This window comes from Meleagris gallopavo, chromosome 1, assembly GCF_000146605.3.
Source record: "Meleagris gallopavo isolate NT-WF06-2002-E0010 breed Aviagen turkey brand Nicholas breeding stock chromosome 1, Turkey_5.1, whole genome shotgun sequence".
In the NCBI taxonomy this organism is placed as follows: Eukaryota; Metazoa; Chordata; class Aves; order Galliformes; family Phasianidae; genus Meleagris; species Meleagris gallopavo.
Genome location: NC_015011.2, coordinates 189683975 through 189709188, shown reverse-complemented (window position 1 = coordinate 189709188; position 25214 = coordinate 189683975). Strand labels below are relative to the sequence as shown.

The 25214-nt window shown below is 49.1% G+C and overlaps 2 protein-coding genes, 1 long non-coding RNA gene and 2 other non-coding genes across 9 annotated transcripts in view; 4 read left to right on the top strand and 1 right to left on the bottom strand.

Moving 5' to 3' along the window:
• The window catches only part of RPS3 (ribosomal protein S3), a 7663-nt gene extending 5005 nt beyond the window's left edge, over nt 1–2658 (top strand). Inside the window, exons 6-7 of the mRNA XM_010706278.3 lie at nt 1592–1788; nt 2587–2658. Of these exons, the coding sequence (XP_010704580.1) occupies nt 1592–1785 (194 nt within the window). The 3' untranslated portion in view covers nt 1786–1788; nt 2587–2658. The remainder of the gene's footprint in view (nt 1–1591; nt 1789–2586) is intronic.
• Nucleotides 951–1098, top strand: LOC116216233. The gene has a single exon (XR_004158687.1). It is a non-coding gene; the product is annotated as a small nucleolar RNA SNORD15 (small nucleolar RNA).
• Nucleotides 1858–1994, top strand: LOC116216234. Its single transcript, XR_004158688.1, has one exon. It is a non-coding gene; the product is annotated as a small nucleolar RNA SNORD15 (small nucleolar RNA).
• A 2806-nt stretch (nt 2659–5464) lies between the features above and the next one.
• Nucleotides 5465–12382, bottom strand: SERPINH1 (serpin family H member 1). 2 transcript variants are annotated; one of them, XM_010706276.1, is made up of 5 exons: nt 12243–12382; nt 8883–9496; nt 8626–8724; nt 8004–8236; nt 5465–7818 (listed from the first exon to the last, which is right to left on the bottom strand). In XM_010706276.1, the coding sequence occupies exons 2-5, from the start codon at nt 9463–9465 to the stop codon at nt 7516–7518; spliced, it is 1218 nt and encodes a 405-aa protein (XP_010704578.1). In that variant the 5' UTR covers nt 9466–9496; nt 12243–12382; the 3' UTR covers nt 5465–7515. The 2 variants fall into 2 exon arrangements, with proteins under 2 accessions (XP_010704578.1, XP_019467932.1); XM_019612387.2 differs by having other exon boundaries at nt 8883–9499; nt 12243–12356.
• LOC104909432 overlaps nt 11364–25214 on the top strand; it is a 29343-nt gene continuing 15492 nt past the window's right edge. For 2 of the 4 annotated variants that reach the window (XR_002111210.1, XR_002111209.2), the window contains exons 1-4: nt 11364–11775; nt 12639–12986; nt 16919–17031; nt 24175–24326. This is a non-coding gene — a long non-coding RNA (uncharacterized LOC104909432). Of the gene's footprint in view, nt 11776–12638; nt 12987–16918; nt 17032–18841; nt 18967–24174; nt 24327–25214 lie in introns of all 4 variants that reach the window. The other 2 variants (XR_004158671.1, XR_004158670.1) reach the window with 2 other exon arrangements.

Below are 25214 nucleotides of genomic sequence, written 5' to 3'. Positions count from 1 at the left end.
ATAACAGCAGGACAGGGGAATGGTTGGAAGGTGAGGGAGGGCAGATGGAGGTTGGAAGTCAGGGGGAAGTTCTTTAGGGAGAGAGTGGTGAGGTGCTGGAACAGCTGCCCAGAGAGGCTGTGGATCCCCGTCCATCCCTGGAGGTGTTCAAGGCCAGGTTGGATGGGGCCCTGGGCAGCCTGGGCTGCTGTGAAATGTGGAGGTTGGTGGCCCTGCCTGTGGTGGGGGGTTGGAGCTTTGTGGTCCTTGAGCTCCCTTCCAACCCAAACCACTTCATGATTCTGTGAACATACATTAACTCTTTAAAACCCAGTGCACTCTGTGCCTACAGGCTGGAGATTTCACTCATCTGTGAGGTGGTAACTTACATTTCAGTGCACCTCTGATCTTTCAATTGTGCTGTCCCTGGGTGTTCTGACTCTGAAAATCTGTTTTCTCTGGTTCCTGTGACCAAATTCTCACTAGTGGAACTTGCACACTAGATCTGAAGGAGACCTTTATTTGCGTTTGTTATGTGGGTGGGAAATGGAGAAAAGTCCTTCTGCAGACAGCTGGATTTTGTGTGCTCACTGTGGGTAATCTGCTTTTGCTGCTAGCGGGGATTGAAGTTTCCATTTGGTAACATGCAGATTTTCCAGATACTCATTTGTGTTCCCTGGCTTCTGAGCCTGGTAGCAAAACACCTTATAAGTACACTTAGTGACTGTGCTCAAAAGCTGGTGGATTCTGTCTCTTGGCTCCCAGGGAAATCAGACCCACAAAAAAGCAAGCATCACTGACAGCTTTCCCACCACAGCTGCAGTCTTTCAAGTCCTCCAGCTAAACCAGCCAAGCCAGCTTTCATCCCCTTGTCTTTTCCCAGTAAAACACAAGTGACTTCTGCATCTTAATAGGCATTTCAGAGCACCAAATGTAAAGAGATTAGCATGAGCAGAGTTGTTCTGTCCTCCCTTCAGTGATGATACGATGACGAGTCAGAAGGGATGTCCTTGTGCCAGCACAGCCTGGTCGGTGCCATGTTCTGTGGTGCTGTGCTAAGGCTGCCTTGGGCAGGATGTCCTCCTCATTGGTTGATTCAGAGGCATTTGTCTGAGAAGGGACACCAGAATGTGGTGCAATTGGCCAGCTGAGCTATCTCAGGAAAATCACAGAATGGCCAGGTTGGAAGGGACCCCTCAAGGATCATGGATCTCCAACCCCCCTGCCACACGCAGGGCCACCAAACTCCCCATTTAATACTAGACCAGGTTGCCCTGGGCCCCATCCAATCTGGCCTTGAACATCTCTAGGGATGGGGCATCCACAACCTCTTTGGGCAGCCTGTTTCAGCACCTCACCACTCTCATAGTAAAGAATCATGTTATAGAATGTTTTCATCATAGTCATCCCAGGCTGCAGTTAGCAAAGGCAGTGAGTTTAACAGAGATAAACACACTGATGTAAATTTACATTAAGTAGATTTTTAAGCTTTATTACTTTTAATTAGCTTCCATCAGTTCGGAGTTGTGAGAGGTGGTTTTGGTGCAGGTAGCTTACTTTTGTAACTTTGTGTCCAATGAGCATATCTTTAATGTTCTGTCCCTTTTTGCAGGTGTACTTGGAATCAAAGTCAAAATTATGCTGCCATGGGACCCAAGTGGAAAGATTGGCCCCAAAAAGCCTCTTCCAGATCATGTCAGCATTGTGGAACCCAAAGAAGAGATCTTGCCCACCACTCCCATTTCAGAGCAGAAAGGTGGCAAACCAGAACAGCCAGCCATGCCGCAGCCAGTTCCCACTGCCTGAGAGGTGAGTGCCTGTGAGCAGCAGGAGTGAACTGTTCATGCAAACACAGTTTAGCTGCACACTGAACATGCCCTTCCATGAAGATGTGATGACGAGTCTGAAAGGGAATATCCTTGTCCAAGTGCCCTGCTTCTTGCTGTGTTCTACAACATGGATCTGGGCACCTTGGGTCAGAATTTGAGTGACCTAGAGGCATTTGTCTGAGAAGGGCTCAGTGCCTTAGATGTTTTAATGCTATTTTCAAGCAGTGGTTGTACTGGTATCCAGTTGAGGTTTGACTCTTAGAAGCCAGTACATCAAGCTTGATGTTAGGCTAGTTTCATTAGTAAATCATCGGGTTTTGAACTCCTGTCTTTCCTACTGAGTTGCTTCTATAATAAACTAATCAATGGAAGTCCTCTGGGTTGTCATCGATGAAAATGTGCAGCTTGGTGCTTTTAAAAGTTTGGCCTGTTTTCTCTGAGGAGTGCAGCAGGGGGCACACGGCCTAAAGCCTCTCCCAGAAGGCTTCCTTAGCTGCTGGTGAAAGCCAGCCTGGGCTGTGCTTTGACTGAAACTCCTCATGAGAACAGGAAGGGTTCAGGGGGTGTGCAGGGCTGCAGTGAAACAAGGGGATCTGACTAGCAAGACTTGCTCGTGTAGGGGGAGGTCATTGGCTAAAATGTAGGAAGTGAGAGATGTAATTGGAACACTTGGAGTTGCCTTGTTCAGCATTTTGGGTAGGAAAATAGCTATAGGAAATGATTTGCCACCATCTCACTCAGTCTTTTTGTTTGTTGTTTTTTTTTGTTGTTGTTGTAGGGTTTACAAGATCTGCAACCAGAAGCTTGGCTGTCCTGAAAACATCTCTTAATAAAATCACAAAAGACAGTGTTTGTGGAGGTGCTTTTTCTTTTTTGCAAGGTATATTCAGGAAGAGCCTGAATCTTTGGTATGGAAGGAATTTCTTTGCATTTCTTTCAGCTTGTGTTACCTTTTGGAGTGAACTTAGCAGATCCTGAGCTAAACAGAGTGGGGACAAGATGCTGATTTCTAGAGAGATGTTTGGAGTCCACTGACAATTACATTGCAGTCTTTCTCCAAGGCTTCCAGGAGGGGAGCTTGTTTAGCAATGTCCAAAGCAGTTGCAATCTCTCAGGCTTCACTTGAAGTATTCCTGTATTTTCTACTAAATGCTTTTTTCACCTCTGCGTTTCAGTTTCCCTTACTACTGAGAGATGTTTGCTGTGTGGCTTTCAGGGCTATGGAGAAGAGCCTTCACATCTCCTGTTAGGGAGAAGTAACCTTTGTCCATGGTGATTCTGTGAAACTTTGTGGTAGACATTCACACATTACATGGGGAAAAAAAGTACATTTATTTGTGTGTATGTAGATCTCAGACCTGTCCTAAGCATTTAAATGCATATGCATTGAGGAAAAACTCATCTTCTTTTGAGGCTTGAATAGACAGTCTCTTAATTTGTTGCTCTATTGCAAACTGGCTTTAATGAGCTGTGGGATTGCATGGGTAGATCCTTAAGGTGAGAATTAGATTAGGTAGACAGGGATGTGTTCTCTCTTCTGTTCCATTGCTGTATGCAGAGTGTTGGTGCTGTTCTTGTCTGCTGTGGTCTGGTGAAAGCCCTGTGGCTGGAGAAGGCAGTATGAGCACTCAATTAACTTTCAGACTGATATTCTTGAAGCCTGGTGCTGTTAGAGGAGGACACTTATGCATATCACAAGAGATAACGATGTTCACGAGCTTTTTGTTTGCATTCTGAGCAGTTTGGAACTCATTTGTTTCATTAACTGAAATTATACAAACCTGCAATTTTTTTTTCCCTTAGGAAGAGTGCCTTTACATCCAGTCTCCCATTTTCTGTTACATTTGGGTCAGGGCAGTTCCAGATAAGAGTACAGATGGGAGGAGAACTCACTAAGAGCAGCCCTACAGAGAAGGACGTGGGGCTCCTGATGAATGAAAAGCAGGACAGGAGCTAGCAATGAGTGCTCACAACCTGGAAGGCCAGCAGTCCTCTGGGCTGCACCAACAGAGGGGGCAGTGGGCAAGGAGGGGACTGTCCCCCTCTGTCTGCCCTTGTGAGGCCCTGTGTGAAGCACTGCATTCAGGCCTGGGGCCCCCAGCACAGGAGGGACGTGGGGCTGTGAGTCTAGAGGGCACAGGGATGGTCAGAGGATGGAGCACTTCTCCATGGAGACAGGCTGAGGATGTTCAGCCTGAAGAAGAGAAGGCTTGGGGGGACATCCTTGTAGCCTTTCAGTACTTGAGGGGAGCTTTCAAACAGTAGGGAGACTGACTTTTTGCAGGATCTGGTAGGGATAGGACAAGGGTAAAGGACTTTAAACAAAGAGGGGAAATTTAAGTTAGATGCTAGGTGGAAATTCTTTTCTTAGGGAGTGATGAGGCGCTGGCACCAACTGGCCACAGCATCTTGTGGATTCACTATTCCTGAAGGCATTCAGGGTTAGGCTGAATGGGAGCCTGAGCAGCCTGATACAGGGGCAGCCAGCCCACGAAAGAGAGCTTTAATGTTCCTTCCAACCCAAGCTATTCTCTGCAGGAACTAGGCAGGCAGCTTAAGGACTGGAATTTCAGACAGACAGCATCAGGACCTGGTCTGTCTGGCAGTGTGTGAGCGTGAGCCTCAGCCTTCCTGTTGCTGGCATCTCTGACAAGGCTCCTGGAAAGCTGGCCTGGCAGAGTGCTGCCTGGGATGTGGGCTAGGTTTGGTAGAAACAGCTGTGCTGTCTCAGGGTCCCAGAGAACAAGTCTGATTTCAGGTACCTGCACACATCTTATGGTGAACAACTTTACTAGTTCAATGTTTCAGTTTCTGGTGTCATTAAACTGCAGTCCTCTCAGCGATAAAAAACACATTTGTAACAAGACAGTCTGGGAGTAAGAAAGGCTCAGGAGCTCCGGAAGATCTGGAATAGCTTTCAACTTGCTTGAAATGATGCTGCTGTAGATTGATGGTGTTGTAAGACTGCCAAGATTGGTGCTGGGGGTGGATGCTGCGGTTTTCTGCATAAAAAAGGCTGTGATCCCTCAAGCGCCTGGTCCTTATTCATTCTCTGGGGATTTGCACATGGGTGTATGCACCTGCCTGTCCTAGATGTGCTGTTTTGGTGTAGGGAAAAGGGGAGATATCTGCAGCTCTCCTTGCTTGTGGCTGAGTGGCAGATGGCTGCTTGGATAGCCAGCATGTTAATCCCTTTCCAGCAGTGGAAGAACGCAGGCCAGCAGTGTGAGACCTCGCCAGATTTTCTAAGACTTAGCTTTGTGTTGACTGAAGCTACAGGTTCTTTTCTTTTTCCTCCTCTGTTTCCTTTGACTACATCTCAGCCAAAGAAGCTTTCAGTTGAGCAGTCAGCAAAGCTATCTAATAGATCTGTTTGCTGCCCAGTTGAATGTCACAGCAGGGGAGGGCAGTAGGTCCTCTTGTCTGTGCAGTGTTAAAGATGTGGACACTTGCAAGTTTGCATACTTAGTAATAGAGCTCCTTTCCTATGACACAGATGTCATGGGAATTCAGTGTGTACATGCAGCATTGGTCTATAAATTCCAGATGAAGGCATGCTAGATTTAATAATGCCAAGGAATGTCTGCAAGTTCTTTTTTTAAACACAGTATTTTGTCTCCTGCCAAGCCTTGCAAGTCAGTGTGGCTGCCCAGAGGTTCACTGAAAAAGTTTTATTTCAAAATCATACAACGGTCATCGTGTGGTACAAGGACAATAAAAGCCATAGGCCAACTGCATCCAAATGATGCAAGTTACACTATCTGTTGCCTTGCCCTCCCCTTCTCTCCCTTCCCCCCACCCCATCTTCCATAACGTGGTACAGCATATGGGTTTCAGTGCGCTGATTCATCAGGTTGTGTAGCATACACGCTGGGTTTGAGGCTTCCTCTGCATTTGGGTGCAGCCTTGTGGGTTCCCTCCTCTGCCCAACAGTCAGGAAAGCACCTGGGAATACGAACTAGGAAGAAACTGAGGACAAGCCCTCCCTGTATGGCTGGCTTGGATGGGAGTTAGGGCAGACCTGCTTTTCTGCAACTGTCTAACTTGCAAATCTGGAGAAGATGCAGACAGGTTAAACTTGGAGTTGCAAGTTGAATTTTTTTGCTGTATGAGATGTCTGGTAAGATGCAAGAGGTAACAACTTCTTAGTTGTTAATAAATAAGTGGAAACAGTCACATGGATGTTCTGAAAAAAATGCAGTATTGGGCTTGTGTGACAGCAAATGCATTGGCAGGAAAATACAAAGAAAAGCAATGCAGTCACACTGTCTCTGCTGGTTCCAAGTAACTGCTGCTAACATGACACCCAGATTTCTCTTACTTCAATAGTCTTGTCATGTCTTGCTTTGCAGTATGTCTCAGTGCATAGTAAGGCTTATCTGACACATGCTTCAATGCTCTCAGGGTTGCATCAGTTCTTTTAAGTAGGATTAACCTGACAATGTCTTTTAATCTGATGAAGATGGGAAAAACCTCCAAGTTTAGGCTGGAGCAGGCTATGAAACTTGTTAATTATCAGACATAAATACGTATATAATTATAAATACATTTGTTTTTCAGTGTGCCCTTATCCAGGTCAGCCAGCAGGGAGCTAAAGAGAAGAGAGGAGCTGCAGAAAAGGAACATTAGGCAGTCAGGTAAAGGAAATTAAAGTTTTATATTGAGGCAAGTGGAAGTGAGCCTTGGTCCACCTCCCTGCTAGAGGCCAGCAGGAGTCCCTTGGTCTGGTACAGAAGCTGATGGGTTACCAGCCCTGCTTCTAACTAGGGGAACTTTCACAGTGTAAACTCTTTCACAGTCCTGTGTGCTGATGCAGGAGCACCAGAAGTTTCTCCGTTTGCCTGGTTGGTTTAATTGGATTTGTCGGCCCAAAAGTCTCATTATAATTCTGAGAGCCACTTAAATAATTCCACAGGTGTCTGTACAAGCCTGTCTCTTTGGCCTCTCTGCTGACATCTCAAAGCCACCTGCTTTTGCAGAACATAGACCAAGGTTGCACCTGGCTTTGTAGTATTCTAGCTAAGGACTGACAGCTTGGTGCTGGTGAAGCATCTATCAGCCATCCAGAGCAGGGTGAGGCAGGACAGAAAGGTACAACAGCACAGGATTTCAGCTCCTGCTTGTTGTCAGTGTCCTGTTCTGGTCCCAGGGGTGCACCTGGGGCTGAAGCACAAAATCAGCTCTGGTTGTTCTGTTTTGTACCACTTGAGCTAAGCATACTTTTGCCTTCTGCCACAAGCAAGAAGCAACTGCATAGGAATCAAAGCAGCTTTAGCACAGTGCTTCACAGCACCAAAGCAAGCAAAAAGCAGGCAGAACTAAATGTGCAGATGCATTAGAGATAGAAAGGTAGAGGGCTTGTGCCTTTGCAGGGCTGATGGTAGTAGCAAGGTACTTAAGCAGGTGCAGGGAGGAACGAGGCATCAGCCCAAACATCTCAACTGAAGCGCTGAGACAACACATGCCAGTTCCTGTCCACTTGGTTACTTACTGTGCCAGGCTCCCCTGTTCTCTGGAGGTGGGTTTGTGCAATGGATTTTGTATTTGGGGGTGAGGTAAAGTGTATGCTGGTTTCTCATCACAATGCACCCTGGTCTGAATAGCACCCATAGTTCGAGAAGGATACAAAATAGTGTTTCCCCTTTTTTGAAATCCCCCCCTAAAAAACACGCAAACCAAAACAAGCTCTGGAAGAAAAAAAAAAACACTACAACTCATCACGCATCTTGTCTCCTTTGGGCCTGACGAGCCTGCCAATGAAGAGAATGGAGTTGGTTTTGCTGTCCTTGATCATGAAGATGAAGGGGTGGTCAGCATAGAAGAGCTTGGGGTTCCTCATCTCCTCTCGGCCATAGATGTCAGCATCATAGGGGTTTCCATCTGTATCCCATTCAAGAGCAGCGGCATGGAAGACGTTGGATAAGTAAAGATCTTTCTTGCCAGATATCTTTGACAGGTCAGCCTTGGTTTTGTCAATAGCTTCTGTCAGGCCCAGGTCAGCCAAGTGTTTCTAGGAAGAGAAGAGAGGTCAGCAACCTTCCCAAACACGACACAGTGCAATCTGTTCCATCCACTGTCAGTCTAGGCTCCAGAAAAAGGTCTAGCCTAGGCAATCCCATTATTCCACTCTTCTCTCTCCCACCCCAAATAGCTGCAAGGCTTAACTGCTTTATTTTATTCAAGGACCTCCTTTACCTGAAGGTCATGGCTGACTTCCAGGACGACCTTAGGTAGCGAGATGGCCACAGATCTCTTCTTCATCTTGCCAGCCCAGGTCTTTAGCTGTTCCCTGTTCAGCAGTTTTTCAACCCTCTCCAGAGGCTCCACATGGTTTGGCATGATAAAGATCATGCTGGAGAGCTTGTGAGCCAGTGGCATCTCTACCACCTGGAGCTTCTCTGCCTCATCATCATAGTAATTGTAGAGACCTTGAAGTCAGAATCAGAGATAGGAAATGGTGAGATGCAGGGTATGGGCAAATAGCCACAACCTTTCTGCCACTTCATCCTGGGCTCCCCTGACACTGAGGGAAGAAAGTCTCAGTGCCATTTTGGGAACTGGCCCAGCTTCATTGGAGTTGGCAACAACTCATAATTGTGGTTTTCATTCACGTCATGAGTTTGAGTTTATTCCTAACAGCAAATCTGGATTCTCTCTGCTAACAGAGCCTGAATCAACAGAGCAAGCATGCCATGCTTTGTTCTCTCTCACTCATTGCCCATGAAGTTAAGTTATCTTGGAAGCAGTTAGTGGAAAACCGAGCAGCAGCAAGCAAATTTCAGCTGGTCCTGGGGCATGGGGCAGGTTTGCAACTTACCTGTACGATGCATCATTGGAACGCCCACCGTGTAGGAGCGGGTCACCATGAAGCCACGGTTATCCACCATCTTATGATGGAACTTCTCATCCCAGTGAGCTGCAGGAAGGAGATATTCAGCATTTGAGAAAAGGGAGCAGCAAAAAAAATATCATGCTCTGAAAAACCATGTGCTTCTGGTGGACCCATGGTTTGTTTAGGCTGCTATATATGGGCTTAAGGGGTCACCTGTAGCAAGAACTGAAGGCAGCACTTACGCTTGAAGAACATGGCGTTGACAATAAGGGCTCCATCAGTTTTCTCAACATCTTTTGTGACTTCTGGGAGTTTCCCATCTGTGGTCTGGGCTGCCCACTCGTTAATGGATTTCAGGGCACTCCTCTTGTCCCGAAAGTTGATCTTTGAGTGCTCATAGTTGTAGTGTTTCTTGCTGTTCTTCACGAAGTCATCGGCGAAATTGATGGAGGCAGGGCCATACAAGCGGTTGCCGATCTTCCAGGTAACATTACGGGCTGTGCTGTTGCTCACCTCGTTGAGGAGCTCCGACAGCCCACTGTGCACATAGTCATCATTCAGCTTGTCTGCACTGAGCACAGCCTTGGCTTGGGAGGCAGTTGTAGCCTTGCCTCCAAGGGACACGAGGCCCAGGGAAGAAGCCACAACCACAGGAGACAACAGGATGTTCTCCATGTTCTTGTCTTTGGCCATGGCATGGTAGAGGTTGAAGGCCAACGTCGTGCTGCGGTCAGCCAACGTTGTTGCCTTGTCGCTCAGCTTCCTGTCCTCCGAGGGCACAGCTGCTGCGAGGCCACAGAGAGCAAGCACCAGGAAAAGCTGCATGGTTTTGGCAGCACCCAACACGTCTGGGGACCTGCTGGCAGGAAGGGTTCACCATTAGCGTGTCCCAAGCCTTCCCTGGAGCATTTAGAGACCCATCCAGTGAAATCCACACCTAGGCTCTGGGAGCATCTGCATCAGTGCTATGCTTGCAGTGCAATGATCCCAAATCCACATTGGGCCTTCCCTCAAGCAAGAGACCAGGCTGTATCCAAAATGCAGGACCTGAGCATTTTTGAATGAAAGCTTCCTTTCTAACCTGTTTTTACTGTATTATGTTCATGCAGAATTGTAGAATCATGAAGGTTGGAGACGACCTCCAAGATAACCCATCCTACCATGCCCACTGACCACGTCCTTCAGTGTCACATTCCCATGGCTTTGGAACACCTCCAGTGATGGTGACTCTCCCAGTCCCTGAACAGCCTGTGCCAATACTTCACCGCTCTTTCAGAGCACAGATTTTCCCTAATGTCCAACTCGAACCTCCTCTGGTGGAACTTGAGACCATTCTTCTCTTTCTATGTACAGTCAATGACTTAAGGGTGGGGGGGATAGGATCAACCTGTATTTCTGCCCCCAGAGCAGCAGATCAAACCTCTGCACTGGTCAGGAAAAGCTAGAAGTGGGATGTTCCTGCTGCCCGAGGGCCACGTAGCACAGTGCCAGCCCAGCCCAGGGCTAATACATGGCAGGGGTTGTCCTCCGTGGGGACCCCCACAGAACTCAGTGCCCAGCTTTTTAGGCACAAATGGAGTACATGAGCTTCCCACAAGGTGTGCCCTCTGAGAATCACACAATCCTTAAGGTTGGAAAAGACTGCTAAGATCATCTAGTCCAACCCACCCCACCATGCCCACTGACCACATACCTCACTGCCACATGCCCATGGTTCTGGAACACCTCTGGGGATGGTGAACTTCCCCCCCTCCCCCTTCCCTGCCCTTCTCCCAGGCAGCCTGTGCCGGTACCCAGCCAGCAGATCCAAGGCTGGCTATGCAGCTCTTGGTTTTGTCTGTTCAGTTCTACAAGGAAGTCAGGGAAAAGAGGGAGCTGCTGAACCCCTTTCCACCTTCTTAGCATCTATGTGCATTAAGTAGATGCATCTCGACATAAGCACACACATCCCCACTGAGGTCAGAGCTAAAACACATCGTCAGCCTGACCAATCCTAAATGCTGGGCCTGAAAGCTCACTGGAATACCAGCTCCAAACAAATGCATGTGTCCTCCAGTGGGTTATTTATTCCCTGTCTATTGAGTGGGCAGCAAAATATATTTACAATGAGAAACCATCTGCCTATACCCCATCTCTTGCTAGACTTTTCCTCCTTGCCAGTTTCACAGTGCTCACAGCCAAGCTTGCTGATGGCCCATTCCCCCCCTTAAATCCCAATTTCACACCCAAAGCCAGCACGCACAGGGCTCCCATGGGGCTGCGTCCAGTGGTTCTGTCCTCACACCCAGCTTGGGGCCATCCCAGTACACACAGGGATGAGAGCATGGCTGTTTCAGGGTTAAAGCAAAGCCATGAGGAAGCGAAGGGCCCGCTGGGATTACATATGGAAGGAAGCATGCACGCACACAGCCCGAAGCAAAGAGAGTGCGCAGTTGCACCAGGAACCCATTGCCAGCATGGGAGTTACATAGCAATTTATACCCTAAAGCCCTTTTGGGAGCAAGCCTTCTGTTGGAGGGAAGTGCTTCCCCAGCTGCCCCAAAGCTACAGATTGAGCAAAGGGCTCAGAACTGCCCTTAATACACTTGAAGGAGCATGTAACATTGGGTGGGCGTTCAGAATTGGGAAGTATTTGCTTTTTTTTTTTTCCCCCACTTTCCTTTCTAAAGATACCTTGAAACTGTTTCATAGTGAGGTCAACGTTTGCCTTGTTCATTCTGAAAGAAAAGAGATACAGGGAGTAGTTCTCTTGCGAGCAACCCGCTGCCCACACTGCTCACATCCTCAGCCTAAAAATGCTTCACTTCTTCAGAAAATGGCCAAAAATAAATCAGCCTGGGGCACTGGGCTGTGATGAGCGATGCAGCCCACAGCAGCGAGATGGAGAAATTCCTCCTATTCTTCACTTAGGAGTGAGATTATGGGTGAATCGATAACCCAGGGTGGAAATAGGTCCAGATAAAAGTGGTGGAATGTGCAACAGATTGCATTCTCTCTTGCAGCCCTCCAGCCCAGCCCTACGAGGGGACGCCCCGTGCCAGCGTGGCATCCTGCATCGCTCAGCAGGGCTCTCAGGGACCGGCCAGGACCAGGACTTTGGAGCAAATGCCATTATTTCCATGCCATCAGAAGGAGGTGAGGCTTTGTTAAGGCAGGCAGAAGGACGAGGTTAGTAGTCTTGTGCTGAGTGCGGTCCCCAAGGTCCCCAAGGCTGGGCAGGAGCTGCTGGCTTTCTCCAGCCTCAGACCAAGTCGGTGCTTCCACAATTCCCTTCTTCTCCTCCCCCCCCAAAAAAAAAGCTTCTTCTGGGTTCAACTACACTGCAATCACCTCTAGCGAAAATGGTGGGGATCTTTTAACATTTTGCCTTTAGCACAGTTGGCAAAACAGCTTATGGGGCACCCCATCCCCAAAACTCATCCATATACCTCCCCGCCGCCCACCCCAACCCACCCCCATGCAAGCCCTCACCCCCTTCCCCACCCACCCTCCCATACCCCTGCCTTATGGGGCCGGCCAGCAGCAGGCAGCCCCCAAATAACAACCTGCATCCCCCTCCCTTTGCAGTGGGGGTGCCCCGGGGCTCACCCCCCTCCTTTTACCTTCGGAGCAGTGCAGGATCGGGGCTCAGTTCCCTGTGCACCTCCCGGTCCAGAGGAGGGGGTATATAAGGGGCCGGCAAGAAACTTCTGGAAGTTGGGAAAACCTCTCAAAAAAAAAAAAAAAATCCAGCCTGGGGAGGGAGAGAGGAAGGGGAGGATCCGAGTAAACTCTCCCGGCCTCCCACCAATAGCAGGGAGCGGGCGGCTGGAAAGGGGGGGATCCGGGGGCTGGGATTGAGACTGAGTCCTAACAGGGCTCCTGTGTTGATATGGGACTCTCGAAGAGCTTATTTGGTGCCCCCACTGCTTGGTTGTGCATGAGGAGGTGCAGGGTGTCGCTGCTCGGGTGCAGCATGTCGTTGCTCTTTCTGCAGAGTGTCACTGCTCTTTTTGCAGGCTGTCAAGCTCTATGGCATTTCAGGCTGTTGCAACAGGCTCTGCCCGGTGGACCAGCTGTGACCGCAGGCAGCAGAGGTTTAACATCTAACTTCACTTTCAAGCCACGTGTTGCCTTCTGAAATGTCCTTGTCTCCTTGGAGACCTGCATGTGCTCTGCAGGGACCTGATGGCCAATCTGCAGGTTTCTCTATATCCCACTTCTCCTTATTGTACCATATCCCACAGACACTGCTTCTCCATCCATCCCCCCACCTGCATTAACCTCCCCTCTCCTTTTCCTCAGCAGCAGAGATGAACCCCATTACCCATGGCATCTCCCATGCTTCCACCTCACCTGCCTCACAGGTTAGCAGGTTGCTTGGTGTCTGTTCTTCATTATAACATAAACATGATGTCAGTATCCTCATTCCCAGTGGTAATTCTGCAGTTTGGAAAGGGCTCATCTTCTGTTGGTGTGTTACAGCAGCAAATATTCACAGCCCCAACATAATATGGAAAGAGTTAATCTGTGGACAGCCAGTGTCAGGTTGGTGGAGAGCTCCTGCAGTGAGGAATGTGAAGTGGAGAAGTTTCTGTGCTGAGTCATGAGTACTGAACTCCACTTAGTTTCACCCCTTGTCTCATTTTTAAGCCAGTGTGGGATGGTTGTTTTTTTTAATGGCAGTTTGGCAGCCCCGTAGGGGCATAGTGATATTCTAGGTATCACGGAACCATAGTATGGCCTGGGTTGCAAAGGAGCACAATGCTCATCCAGTTCCAACCCCCTGCTGTGTGCAGGTCACCAACCAGCAGCCCAGGCTGCCCAGAGCCACATCCAGCCTGGCCTTGAATGCCTGCAGGGATGGGGCATCCACAGCCTCCTTGGGCAACCTGTTCCAGTGATACCATCCAGTAATCAAACAGCATGCTCATTGGTAAGTACCACATCAGCAGGAGGATGCTGCATCACTGCGTGTGTAGCTGTGGTCTGTGTCTCCCCTTTTTTCTAATCATAGTGGCATAGAATCACAGAACAATGGACTAGTTTGGGTTGGAAGGGATCTTAAAGGCCACCCAACCCCATCCCTCCATGGGCAGGGCCACCAGGTGCCCAAGGCATCCACAGCTGTGGGCACCTCCAGTGATGGAGCAGCCATCTCTGGGCAACAGTGCTGTGGCCTCACCACCCTCCACATGAAGAATTTCTTCCCCATAATGCTGGGTTTAGCTCTGCAAATTGCCTCAGAAGGCAGAGGTCTCAGCGTGTTGCTACCTCTTGTAGAAAACAGTCTCCAGTGGCTCTGTTCTGCAAGCATCTCGAGCTGGAATCTGCACATAACATCACTCCACCAATTCTAGAAAGCAGCAACAAGAGTCCCCTTGTACAAGCTTTTCCCCCAGCAGCCATTCAGCAGCTCTGATAGCAAGCCAGAATGTGTTTTTCTCTGACAGTGCTGCTCACAGCAGAAAGAACTTGATCACAGCAGCAGCAGATAGCAGGTTTGTTCTGCTCACCATTTGCTTCTGGCTGAGAGAAGGCCCTTCCCAACAGCCTTTAGTACAGCTGAATGGATCACAGAATCACAGAATTGTAGGGGTTGGAAGGGACCTCTAGAGATCATCGAGACCAACCTCCCTGCCAAAGCAGGTTCCCTACACCAGGTCGATCCACGTGGTGTTATTTGCACAAGATCTGTTATAGGGGAAATGTGCCAAAGGTCCCACTCCCCGGGCGACCTTTTGGGTGCCAAGCTGGAAATCATTTCTGGCTTTATGTGATTGTTTATTCTTCAGCAAGGTGTATGTGCAGAAATACCTGAACAAACATTTCAGCTGGCAGCTTCCTTGGGCATTGTGCATCTAGGCAGGTACCTTGGGATTAGGAACACAGTCAGAGGGATGGGTTAGGGTTGGACTCGGGGATCTTGGATGTCTTTTCCAACCTTAATGATTCGATGATAATGACCTCATGGTGGTGATGTGTGGAGGTTGGCTTCCTTCTGGGAAGGATCCATGGAGAGAGAGGGTTCTGTAATACTTTGAGCATCAGGTTGTTGCACACCAGTATATACTTGGAGCAGTTTTCTTTGACTGGGGCTTGAATTCTTGGATGTGGATCAGCTTTATTACAATGGAGAGAAAGAAAAGAAGTTGCTGGTTGCAAGCAATCAATCCACATGTGAAGTGGTACCAGCTCAGAAACCAGAAGAGCTCCTTCAAGCTCCCAGCAGCAGCTGCTTTCCTCTGCCAGGTTTTGGATTGCTCCACCTTCAAACCCTTCTGTCTAATCACTTCCCGGGTAAGGATGTCTTTTTTTTTTTCCCCTTCCCAGTAATATTTAAAATAAGTTGTAAAGCTTTTCATCCTTCTCAAGCATTAAACTCCTTTGACAGAGTACTTATAACAGATTTGCCTCCATAAGGGTAATTTAGAGTTGAATAAAAATAGCTCTTTGTGTCTGAGGACAGGCAGCCAGCACAAACCTTTGCCTGATTTTTTCCCCCTACTTCCCCACTCTATTCATGCTATCATTAATTGCCCTGCACTCCTAATGTATCCCCCCCATACAACACAATCCTGAGTGCTCTGCTCTCAGATAACCACACTTAGGGCTGTGCACATGCAGAAAAGGAGCGCGTTCTCCCCAAATCCAGGTCGGGATCCTATTTTCCAGGGCAAAAGCAGTAGGAATGGGGCTGATCTGCATCACGGCAGGGGGATATATTTGCTATCATGGAGTGCTTTCTGATTGCAGCCAGACTTAGAGGCTCTCCCTGCCCCCACAGTGCCACGTAGGAGATCGGAAGGCGGTGGGATGGGAGAGGAGCGGGAAGGGGGAGCGATGCTGGGAGTTGCCTTCTTCCGTCTTCTCTGCTCCGTAATGAAAGGCCCGGCTGCCAAAAGGCACAGCTCCTCCCCGCCTGCCTGCTCGTGTGGATTTCTTTGGGCAGAGCTATTTCCAGCGTGGTTGTGCTCCTGCGGATGGAGAGCTTTCGTTTTAAGATCTACCGAGGGCTGCCGTGATGTCTCAGCACTTTGCTGCTGTGTAGGTGCAGTCTGTGATCGCTGGCAGTAGTGTGTATTCTCTTCCTTCCAGTGAGTGTAGTACAAGAATGTAAACGTAAGCAGGGATTTGTGGAGCTCCTCAAACATACTTCCATCAGAAGTGTTTTAATATGCATTGCAGTAAGGTCCAGGAGTCGCTTAATTTTGATAATTTTTATTAAATTAATTAGTTTTGATTTTGCCCAGAGAGGCTGTGGATGCCCCGTGGAGGTGTTCAAGGCCAGGTTGGATGGGGCCCTGGGGTTGGTGGCCCTGCCTGTGGCGGGGGTTGGAGCTTCGTGATCCTTGAGGTCCCTTCCAACCCAAACCATTCTGTGATTCTGTGGTATTTCAATTGCTTTTTGCAATAGTTCTGACTCTGAAGTCCTAACTGTTTTGTTAAGTCATTATTTTCAATGTTATGCTTTCCTTAATGACTCTACGATTCCATTATTAGCTCAGTTTCTCAGCAAAACTCTTGCCTATTTAATGCACAGACACTAAATTTACCCACATTCCATATGTACCTGTTGGGTGCATATAGTGGCCAAACACACTTTAGTCCACTGAGTTGGAAGGCATGGCCAATGTTGTTGAACCAAGGGATGTGATTTAGTGGAGAAGTATTGGTGATGGGTGGATGGTTGGACTGGATGAGCTTGGAGGTCTTTTCCAACCTTGTTGATTCTATGATAATATATGTGTAGCAAAAAAAAACAAAAAACAATCATACAGAGCAATCAAATCATAGAATCATAGAATGGTTTGGGTTGGAAGGGACCTTTAAGATCATCTTAATGTTTGCACGTTCTCAATAACTTAAGAAAAAAAGCCACATTCCATAGCTGTAAGTGTCTGTTCTCTGCAAAATCCTTGGTTTATATCCCAGTGAGCTGCAGGAGATGCTTTTTTCAGGTGCTTGGGTACAGTCAGTAACAAAATGATCATAAAAATATGAATCTTGTGCTAGGGATCTGAGCCTAAACAAGATGAGGATTTATTGCATCAGAACTACAGTCCCTGGGGTAGAGGCTGGGAGTCCTGCCCCCAGCCTGCAGCCCTAATGCAAATGGCTGAATACTGCTGTAGTTGGCTGGCCTGGTTTTTTTAAAACAGTGTTAACTGATTCACTTGCTGATATATCACAGGAGTGCTGTTGTCCTACAACAGCAAGTGAAACCAGACCCTGCTGTTTGGACAGAACTTTTAAAATATAAACTCTCACAGCTTTGTACGTTTAACTGTTCTTGTAGGCTGAGGTGACCTTCTTTTTCCACATTAGTCTGGCATCTTCTAAGCTGCCATGAGACGGTGCTGATGAAGGATTTCTGCTTTCCAGGAGCAAGCATGGCCTGTAGCAAGGCTGGTAAGGACAAACATTTCTAGAGGAATTACCAAATCCCTTCTGATACCTTTTGGATTTAATGGGGCTGAGGCATAAAGCTGTTCACTAACCCCACAGTTAAGAGCATGGAGCGGGGCTGGAGACAACTGAAGGTCGTTTTAAAGCAGGTCCCAGGCAGTGCTTTGTCATAGAAACAGAGTCATCAAGGTTGGAAGTGACTAAGATCAAGTCCACCCCCACCACGCCCACTGGCCATGTCCCTCAGTGCCACATCTCCATGGTTCTGGAACACCTGCAGGGATGGTGACTCTGCCAAGAGCTTGGCCAAGTGTTTGACCAGCCCTGGTCAGGCTCTCCATCCCCTTGTCACCCAGCCTGTATTTCTGTTTGGGATTGCCCTGACCCAGGTGCATCTGATCTGAGGCACAGCTTGATGTGTGGTATGAAATTGTGTGTCCCTGTGACAGAATTGTCACCTCTGTTTGTGATTCAGCAGTGTGAATGCTCCTCCACCTTCGCACTGCTTCCCTTGCCCACTCCTGGGCATTGTTTTTGGAACAGGAATGGATAGAGAAGCTACCCCAGCCTTAAAGAATCCCTTCTGGACCAGCTCAAACCTTCCTACAGCACTTCAGCTCTTCCCAGACCATTTCTCAGATTTTTCGGGAGCAGTGTTATCACTGATTATCTGAGACTGTTTGGGAGCTTGCATGAATCCCAATTTCATCAGCAAAACCTCTCCCAAAAAGCACGTGGATTTGGATGGAGCCTGGAAGCAGCCATGGCTGATGCAGCATTGCAGCCCTTCTATGATTTTCTCCCTTTGGCTTGCAGCCGTGCCCAGCTCCCGTTTTGGCCGGCGCTGGGAGAGACCAGCTTTGTCTGAACGGACAGCACACAAAGGAGAGCAGTGAAGCTGAAAGGCTGAGAGTCCTGTGGATGTGTGCCCTGGCCCGTCTGGTTTGTAACAGCGATGAGCAAAACTCGTTTCTGTTAACCCTGGTGCTGGACCAGCGGGATGCAGCCACCCAGCAGCAAGGGGATGCCTTATGGGAGCTGTTGGGACGCGCTTGCATGCCCTAAAAGTGCAAGTTTTGGCCCGGTGGATGCACACATCCTCTGCTTTGCAACGGTCAGCGAAAGCTCTTTCAGTAAATGTGGTGGAGGAGAACGAGGAAGAGAAAAACAACTGATTGCCCTGGAGGAGGTCACACGCCCACAGTTATGGCGGGAATGTTGTGATGCACACACAGGGCAGGACAGGCCAGCGAGGCCCCAGCTGCTGCTTTGCTGCAGGGCAGAGAGGAGAGAGATTCCCTTGATCCCGCTTTGTAATCCCTGCTTAATGCTCCACAGAAAAGTTCAAAATCCACAGGGTCCCCTGCCAACGTGTTGAGGAGGGTGGGAAATTCCTCTGGTGCTCTGGGATGGAAAGGAGGCATTAGGGCAGCCCTGAAGCAAGTCCAGCAGCAGCAGGTTGGGCTCCTGTCCTGTGCAGTGGGGAAAAGAATAAAAAGAAAGAATAGGAGGTGGGGTCCTTGCAGGTGGCTGCAGTTTAGAGTGGGGGTTTTCCTTCCTGGGAGCACCCATCAGGCCCCATGCTTTGATTTGCAGCCAAGCCAACCCCAATCATAGACCCACAGAACCACCAAGGTTGGAAAGGACTTCCAAAATCATCCAGTCCAACCGTCCGCCTAGCACCAATATTTCCTAAACCATGTCCCTCAGTACAACATCTGCATGTTTCTTGAACACCTCCAGGGATGGTGACTCCCCCATCTTCTTGGGCTGCTTCTTCCACTTCCCAACAGAACTTCTTTTCCCTTTTCAGCTATTTGTGCTCCTCATCCCTCCTTTCTACAAGAAAACTAACCAAAAAGAAGCAAGCAAGCAATTCATTTTTCATCTGCATCAGCCCCACAAACACCAGGGCCACCTCTCAGCTGCAGGAGCCAGGTGAGATCTATGCTTTGGGGTGCTGTGGACTCAGTTTCCCCATTGACAGCACCCATCTGCTGCAGTGTTACAGCTCCTGCTCGGCTGCTCCTGGCTGCCTGTTTTCAAGAAGGAATGGGAAGGCTTTGAGCTCTCTGCCTCAGCTTCAGATTGGGCTGAAGCTGTCAAAGTACAGCCTCACATTGCTCTCCCCTCCCCTGCACTGCAGCAACATTTCAGGCCTCTTAGGAGAAAATGTGATGTAAAAGAAAACCATTTCTTCTGGAGGAGAAACGCCCCTAAAGCTGACCCTGCTTGAGACAAATCTTCTGCCAGCCAATCTGCAGCCTCCAGCACAGCGCTGGGGCGGGCTCAGTGCATGCACACGTGTGCACATGTGTGAGCAGGCAATTTGCACAACTGCGTGTGTCACCATCACAAAGGCAGCCTGGTTTGAGCCCCAGCAATCTTACTGGTGCCCCTGGAAGTGACTGGCTTGTTAGACATCGGGTTTGCTGAACTGCGGAACGCTGACGCCAAGGATGGTGATGGGATGGGGGGTGAATGCAGGGCAGGGCTGGGGATGTGTTGTGCACTTTTGGGGGCTCTAAGCAGGAGGGGAGGGATGAATCCAAGGAAAGACACACTCAGGGCTCGGCAGCCCCTGCACTGGGCAGAGATCCAACAGGAACAAACAGCATGTACACTGCTCGTCACCCACGTGCTGCGGATGTTTAGGAGGGGTCTTGGCAGCCTCTTTGTCTTTTCTGCTCTTATGCAAACAATGGACGAGCTGCCCAGATTGATAAAGCTGGGGAAGGGGCTTCATCCTGCACAGGGACTCCAGCTCCTGCCATGTCCCCAGTGACCACCCCATGCTGATCTGGTGGGACCCAAGCCACTTGTGCTCTTAGATCTGAGCTGCCACAGCTTTGCTTGCAGTGACACTGTGCGCCCACATCAAATGTCATGCCCTAGGTTAGAGCCACAGGATATCTGCAGTTGGAAGGGACACCCAAGGACCACTAAGCCCAACTCCTGGCTCCATACAGCACCACCCAAATGCTGTGGCCAAGAGCAGCGTTCCAGCGCTCCCTGAGCTCCGTCAGCTCTGGGCTGTGCCCAGTGCTCTCTGGGGCAGAACCTTCTAACTCCCAGCCAGTGGGGTCCCTTCATCTGGACGTGGAGCCGGGTCCAAATTCAGCCAGATGAAGAGCCTGGTGACAGTTGTGGAGGTGAAGAACCGAATGGTGGTGGATTGAGCAAGCATTAGTGCTGAATGGAGCTCAGCACTGCTGAGCATCTGTGCTTCCTGCATCCAAACAGTCCTTGGTGTCAATGAGGGTTGCCCAGCTGGACTAAAATTTCTGAATTTCTTAGTGCTTTCTGCATCTTCAATCACATTTTTGAAGTCAGTTTGCAGTGTGTGATGGATGTGTAGCATTGCATAATATTTAATGCATTCAACGATGCGTTTCTCTCTGTCGTCATAGAATCATAGAATGGCCTGGGTTGCAAAGGAGCACAGTGCTCAGCCAGTTCCAACCCCCTGCTGTGTGCAGGTCACCAACCAGCAGCCCAGGCTGCCCAGAGCCACATCCAGCCTGGCCTTGGATGCCTGCAGGGATGGGGCATCCACAACCTCCTTGGGCAACCTGTTCCACTGCCTCACCACCCTCTGCATGAAAAACTTCCTCCTCACATCCAACCCAAACCTCTCCTGGCTCACTTTAAAACCATTCCCCTTGTCCTGTCACCACCCACCCTTACAAACAGCCGTTCCCCCTCCCATTTATACACTCCCTTCAAGTATTGGAAGGCCACAATGAGGTCTCCCTGCAGCCTTCTCTTCTCCAAGGCATACTATTCTTCAGCAGACAAACTATGTCTATGCCTGTTGAAAATACACTGACAGAGAGCTGCTGTACAGATCTGAAGGGAAAGCCTGGCTGAAAAGCAGCAGTGGGCAGGATTGCTGGAAAATTCAAGGAGCCCACATGATGCAACCCTGGCGCATTCTTGCAGAGCGACGTCGGCGAGTGTCATCTGTGAATGTGAATATGAATATGTGAATGTGAAGTGGCTGCACCTCCATGTTAACGACTTTTCCAGGGTCAGATCTGCATCCCAGCAGAGATCCAGGATTGGCGCTATTGGTGGTGCAGAGCTGCGTTTGTGCCTCAGGGAGAACTGCGTTAAATTTAGAAGCAAAAGCCATGGCAAGATTTCCATTTTCCTTCTTTTATGACCTGCAGGGAGGAATGCTGCTGTTTGTCCAGTGAACCTTTCTCTGCTTCCCATCTTAGAATTAACCCCAGCTACCTGCAGCCTTTGCTGAAAGCACAGAAATGCATCCAAATGCAAACATTTCTTTGCTTTTTCTTTGCAAATCGTCCTCCGGCCATTGGATGCAGCATGTCTTGCAAGACACGTGGCCAAACCTTGTTGTGCTCAGCTGTCCTGGCAGCACGAGCCTTGGCAAGTAGCTGTTCCTAGAGTTCATTAGCTGCTGTGGGCACTGACGGGCAGTTTGGCCACTGCAGGGAAATGCACCCTGGCTTTTCTCTCCTTCCCTATTTCAGCGCAGAGACCAGGGGTTATATTCATTCATAGCATACCAATGGAGATGGAGCTCTGTTGCTTACAGAAGCCTTGAACCTAAGAAGGTTTCCCATCTTCCCAAACGGGTCCAGAAGCTCATGGGGTTCTCAGGCACTCAGATACTTGTGGCTGCAGGAAGAGTGACAAATGCAGCCCATGGAGACAGACACAGCCACATGGGATTCAGCAGCTGTGAGCTGGAACATCTGACTCATCACACAGCAAGGTCTGCAGCTGCAGATTTCCGGGTTTTGTAAAGCTAAGTGAGGCTGATTAGCTCAAGGGCTGGGGAAACTGAGGCATGGAGTGCAAGGCTGGGGCAGAGGCGTCCTGTGCTGTGAAACCTGTGCTGGTTTGTGCTGCATCCCTACTCCAAAAGGAGCTCTACAGGGAGTCACAGAGGTGTCTCCATCCATCCATGGATCTGGCAGGCTGTGTGGTCCCTGACAGTCAAGGAGAAGCTTCTGCATCTCATCTTCTCTCCCACTTCTGGTCAGTCTGCATAAACCCCAGGCAGGGACAGACTCCCGCTATGTGTTTTGCAGCACCACAGGACCACGATCAATGCCCCTTCTCCAATTTGAATGCCCAGCTTTGCTTTGATCTCCTTCACCTCCACCTCTGAACAGCACAGCTCATGCTCCTGGCCAATGCACAGCAAATGCAACCTCTCTTACATTGCACCCGTGGCATGCAAAGCTGTTTCAAAGCCCAGAGGAGGCGTTGGCGCTGCTGGACTCGGGTTTTGCACACAAGGTCTCTTGTTCAGCATGCAGCAGAGGTGGCCAGGCAGGCAGGGGAGAGGTACAGTGGGAGGAGGTGATGAATGGGGACTGTTGTCTCACCCCTAATCACCTCCAGGGGAACGCTGGGTACTTGCCAGCCATGCACAAATGGAGCCCGTCTTTCTAAACTGTTTGCACTTCTGGGCTCTGTTGGCTTCCAGGACAAGTCTCATATCCCCCTGTAATTTACTCCTTATTCGAGTCTGAGGAGAATGATGTGGTTAAAAGATAAATGTGGATTGAAGCCTCTCAGACCCGCCCTCCTCCTCTCCTGCGTGGTTCTGGCACAGCTCCATCCAGCTGGGGTTTATTTCAAGCTCATTCGCTGCCCGAACATAGAGAAGCAGCAGCAAAGAATGCAAGGCAGCTCCGGAGCCTCGAATAGGTCAGGACATGGACCAAGAGCTGCACTTCATTTAAAGGGAAACACTCAAACCCAAAACTTCTGATGTCTCCGCTATCTGTTGGTGATGGTTGTACGCAGCAGTACCATTGACTGCAGTTTCCAAAGCCATGCTGGATGTGCAAAGTAGTGCCTCATCTCCAGGCCAAGTTTCTTTTTTTTTTTTCAGGAATCCCCCATCCTTTTCTCTCCTGTTTTTATTCCTGCTTGTTTTATTTTTCAACTTCTCAAGGTTGTGTTTTTTTCTTAGCCTTTTCCCATTCTCCAGCTGGACACAATGCCAGAAGTTAGAGGAAAAGCCATTTCTCCACCTCTCCTTCAATACATGGGTCTCATCCTCACATTCTGTGATTTTGGCATGAAGCTGAGTCACCAGCACTGGATGTGTTCAAGAACCATGTAGATGTTGTGCTAAGGGACACGGTTCAGTGAGAAAATGGTGGTGGTGGATGGTTGGACCGGATGGTCTTGGAGGTCTTTTCCAACCATGGTGATTCTATGGTTCTATGAAACATCTGGATTTTTCCCCATGGGAATAATTGCTGAAAGTGATTTGAGGGGCAAAGCTGGCCTCAGTGGTGGGAAAGTCTCCTGTGCTTGATTCATTCCAAGCACTGAATTCAGTGGGAATTGAGATGTACCTTGCAGAGCAGGAGCTGAGCTGGAGTGAGAAGTAAAGGTGAGGATGCAGCAGTGAGAAGAGGCTGATGGGGCAGCACATGAGTGCTGGGGGCTCGCATTTCCAGTCTGCACTGCAAAGTTGATGGGAAGCCCTTAGTCCATCCTCACTAAAACCAACTGGTGTGACCAGCACCCCTGTGTCTGGGAAGTCACTGATTCCCATCAGTGGGACCAAGATCACAAAATGGGGCTCTCCAGGACGGGGCCAGCCCCATCCCTGGGCACACGAGTGGCTGAATCTGTGTTGGGTTTCCTGGAAGATACTGGTTAGGTGCAAGTCTGATGAGCATCTCCAGAGATGAGCAGCTGGATGCTGGTGCATATGGGATGCGCATGGTGGGAAGAACCATGAGCTAGAAATCTCTCTCCACTGATGGTGGAACAGCTGCACAAACCTCTAGTGATACCAGCACTGTTTTGGGAGGAGTGGAGTTTTTTACCCTGGGGCACTCCAGGAAATCAAACTCATTGTTTGTTTGGTTCAGTTTTGTAGCAAAAAGGGAAAGCCACTATACTTACTTTGAATGAAGCATGGGTTCTTTTTTGTTTCCCTAATCTTCCAGGCTAAAAAGGGGCTAAATGGAGCCTGAAGTATAATTTTCAGACAAAGCAAATTTAAAAAAGAACAGTCATCAAGGCTGCATAATATTTTTTCTCATGTTTATCTCCACTTTCCAAACAAACCTCAAATTTAGTCACTGTGTAAAGGTCTGTCTCGATTAATTAGCTATTTAACAATGGCTTTCTCCCTAATTCCAGGTAATGGAGTAATAGGACCTGCTGGAGGCAAGTTCATAAACTGCAGGATGTGTAACGGATCACCTCCAGGCTCTGCCATTGACTCACCCCATACCTTTGCATCGAGCATTTCTCTGCTTCCTGGATCTCCCATGATTGTACGTGCATTGAAGGTGGGTCACTGGCCAGGGGGATGACGTAGAGTTGATGTAAATAAGGCTCTGTGGACATCAGGTGTTGGAGAAGCAAGGAGACATCACCATGCTGTGGTTCTGTAGGACCTTACGACCTGCGTTTTCCTGTTAGCTGAAGAATCTCAGTGCTCCATATAGGCAGAAAATGTATCCTAATGCCACCCACCCCCTCACTGCCCTTGTGTTGAATCAAGGCAAAAGCCTCCCCCAGCCTGTATGGCTATTGAGGTTCCTCTTGCCTGTCCCAGCTCCAGTCCCATACCCCAGATCCTGCCCAGGGAATGCGCTTCCTGTTGTGTGTGCTGGTGGACAGCAGCTTCCCATGCATCCAAAATGATGGAAAACCACAAAAACTGCACAGTCCTTCTCCAAGCTTCCTCTGATCCCTAGCAGAGCTGACATATGGGAGAATAATTATATTTAGGAGGATTTTCCGGACTAGAAGTGTCAGTGAGGCGTATGGAAAAGGCTGCACTGAAGAAGGAGAGAGGAGTGGAAATAGTTTAAAAATAGCAAGGACAGAGGAGATGAGGCTGGAGGAAATGGAGATGCTAACAGAGAGCTGGGAGAACAGAGAACAGATCTAGTTATTCATACAGACCCCATTGCCATGTGGGTGGCAGGCAGCAAGCAGCCTGGGGCAGATTCAGTCTCCAGTGCCATCAGTGGCAGCGCTGTTTTGGCCCCCAGGGTTCCCATGCACAGCTCTGAAACCTACAGAGCACTGAGTCCCATCCTCATGGCATTGCCTGGGGCTCCCCCCGCTGCCCAGCCTTATCCTCCCCAACCCTCCCCTGTCAGCTCCATGAGATCTGACCCCTCCTGGTGCCCTCTCAGACCTCATCGAGGTCTTTCTTGGACTCTTGT

Bases quoted from the DNA above. Each gene is read 5' to 3' on its own strand.
- SERPINH1 (XM_010706276.1), bottom strand. From the start codon at position 9,465: ATGCAGCTTTTCCTGGTGCTTGCTCTCTGTGGCCTCGCAGCAGCTGTG. The intron at 8,725-8,882 runs GTAAGTGCTGCC...TCCTTCCTGCAG, and splicing joins CAACGCCATGTTCTTCAAGC to CTCACTGGGATGAGAAGTTC. The intron at 8,237-8,625 runs GTAAGTTGCAAA...TCTGACTTCAAG, and splicing joins TCCAATGATGCATCGTACAG to GTCTCTACAATTACTATGAT.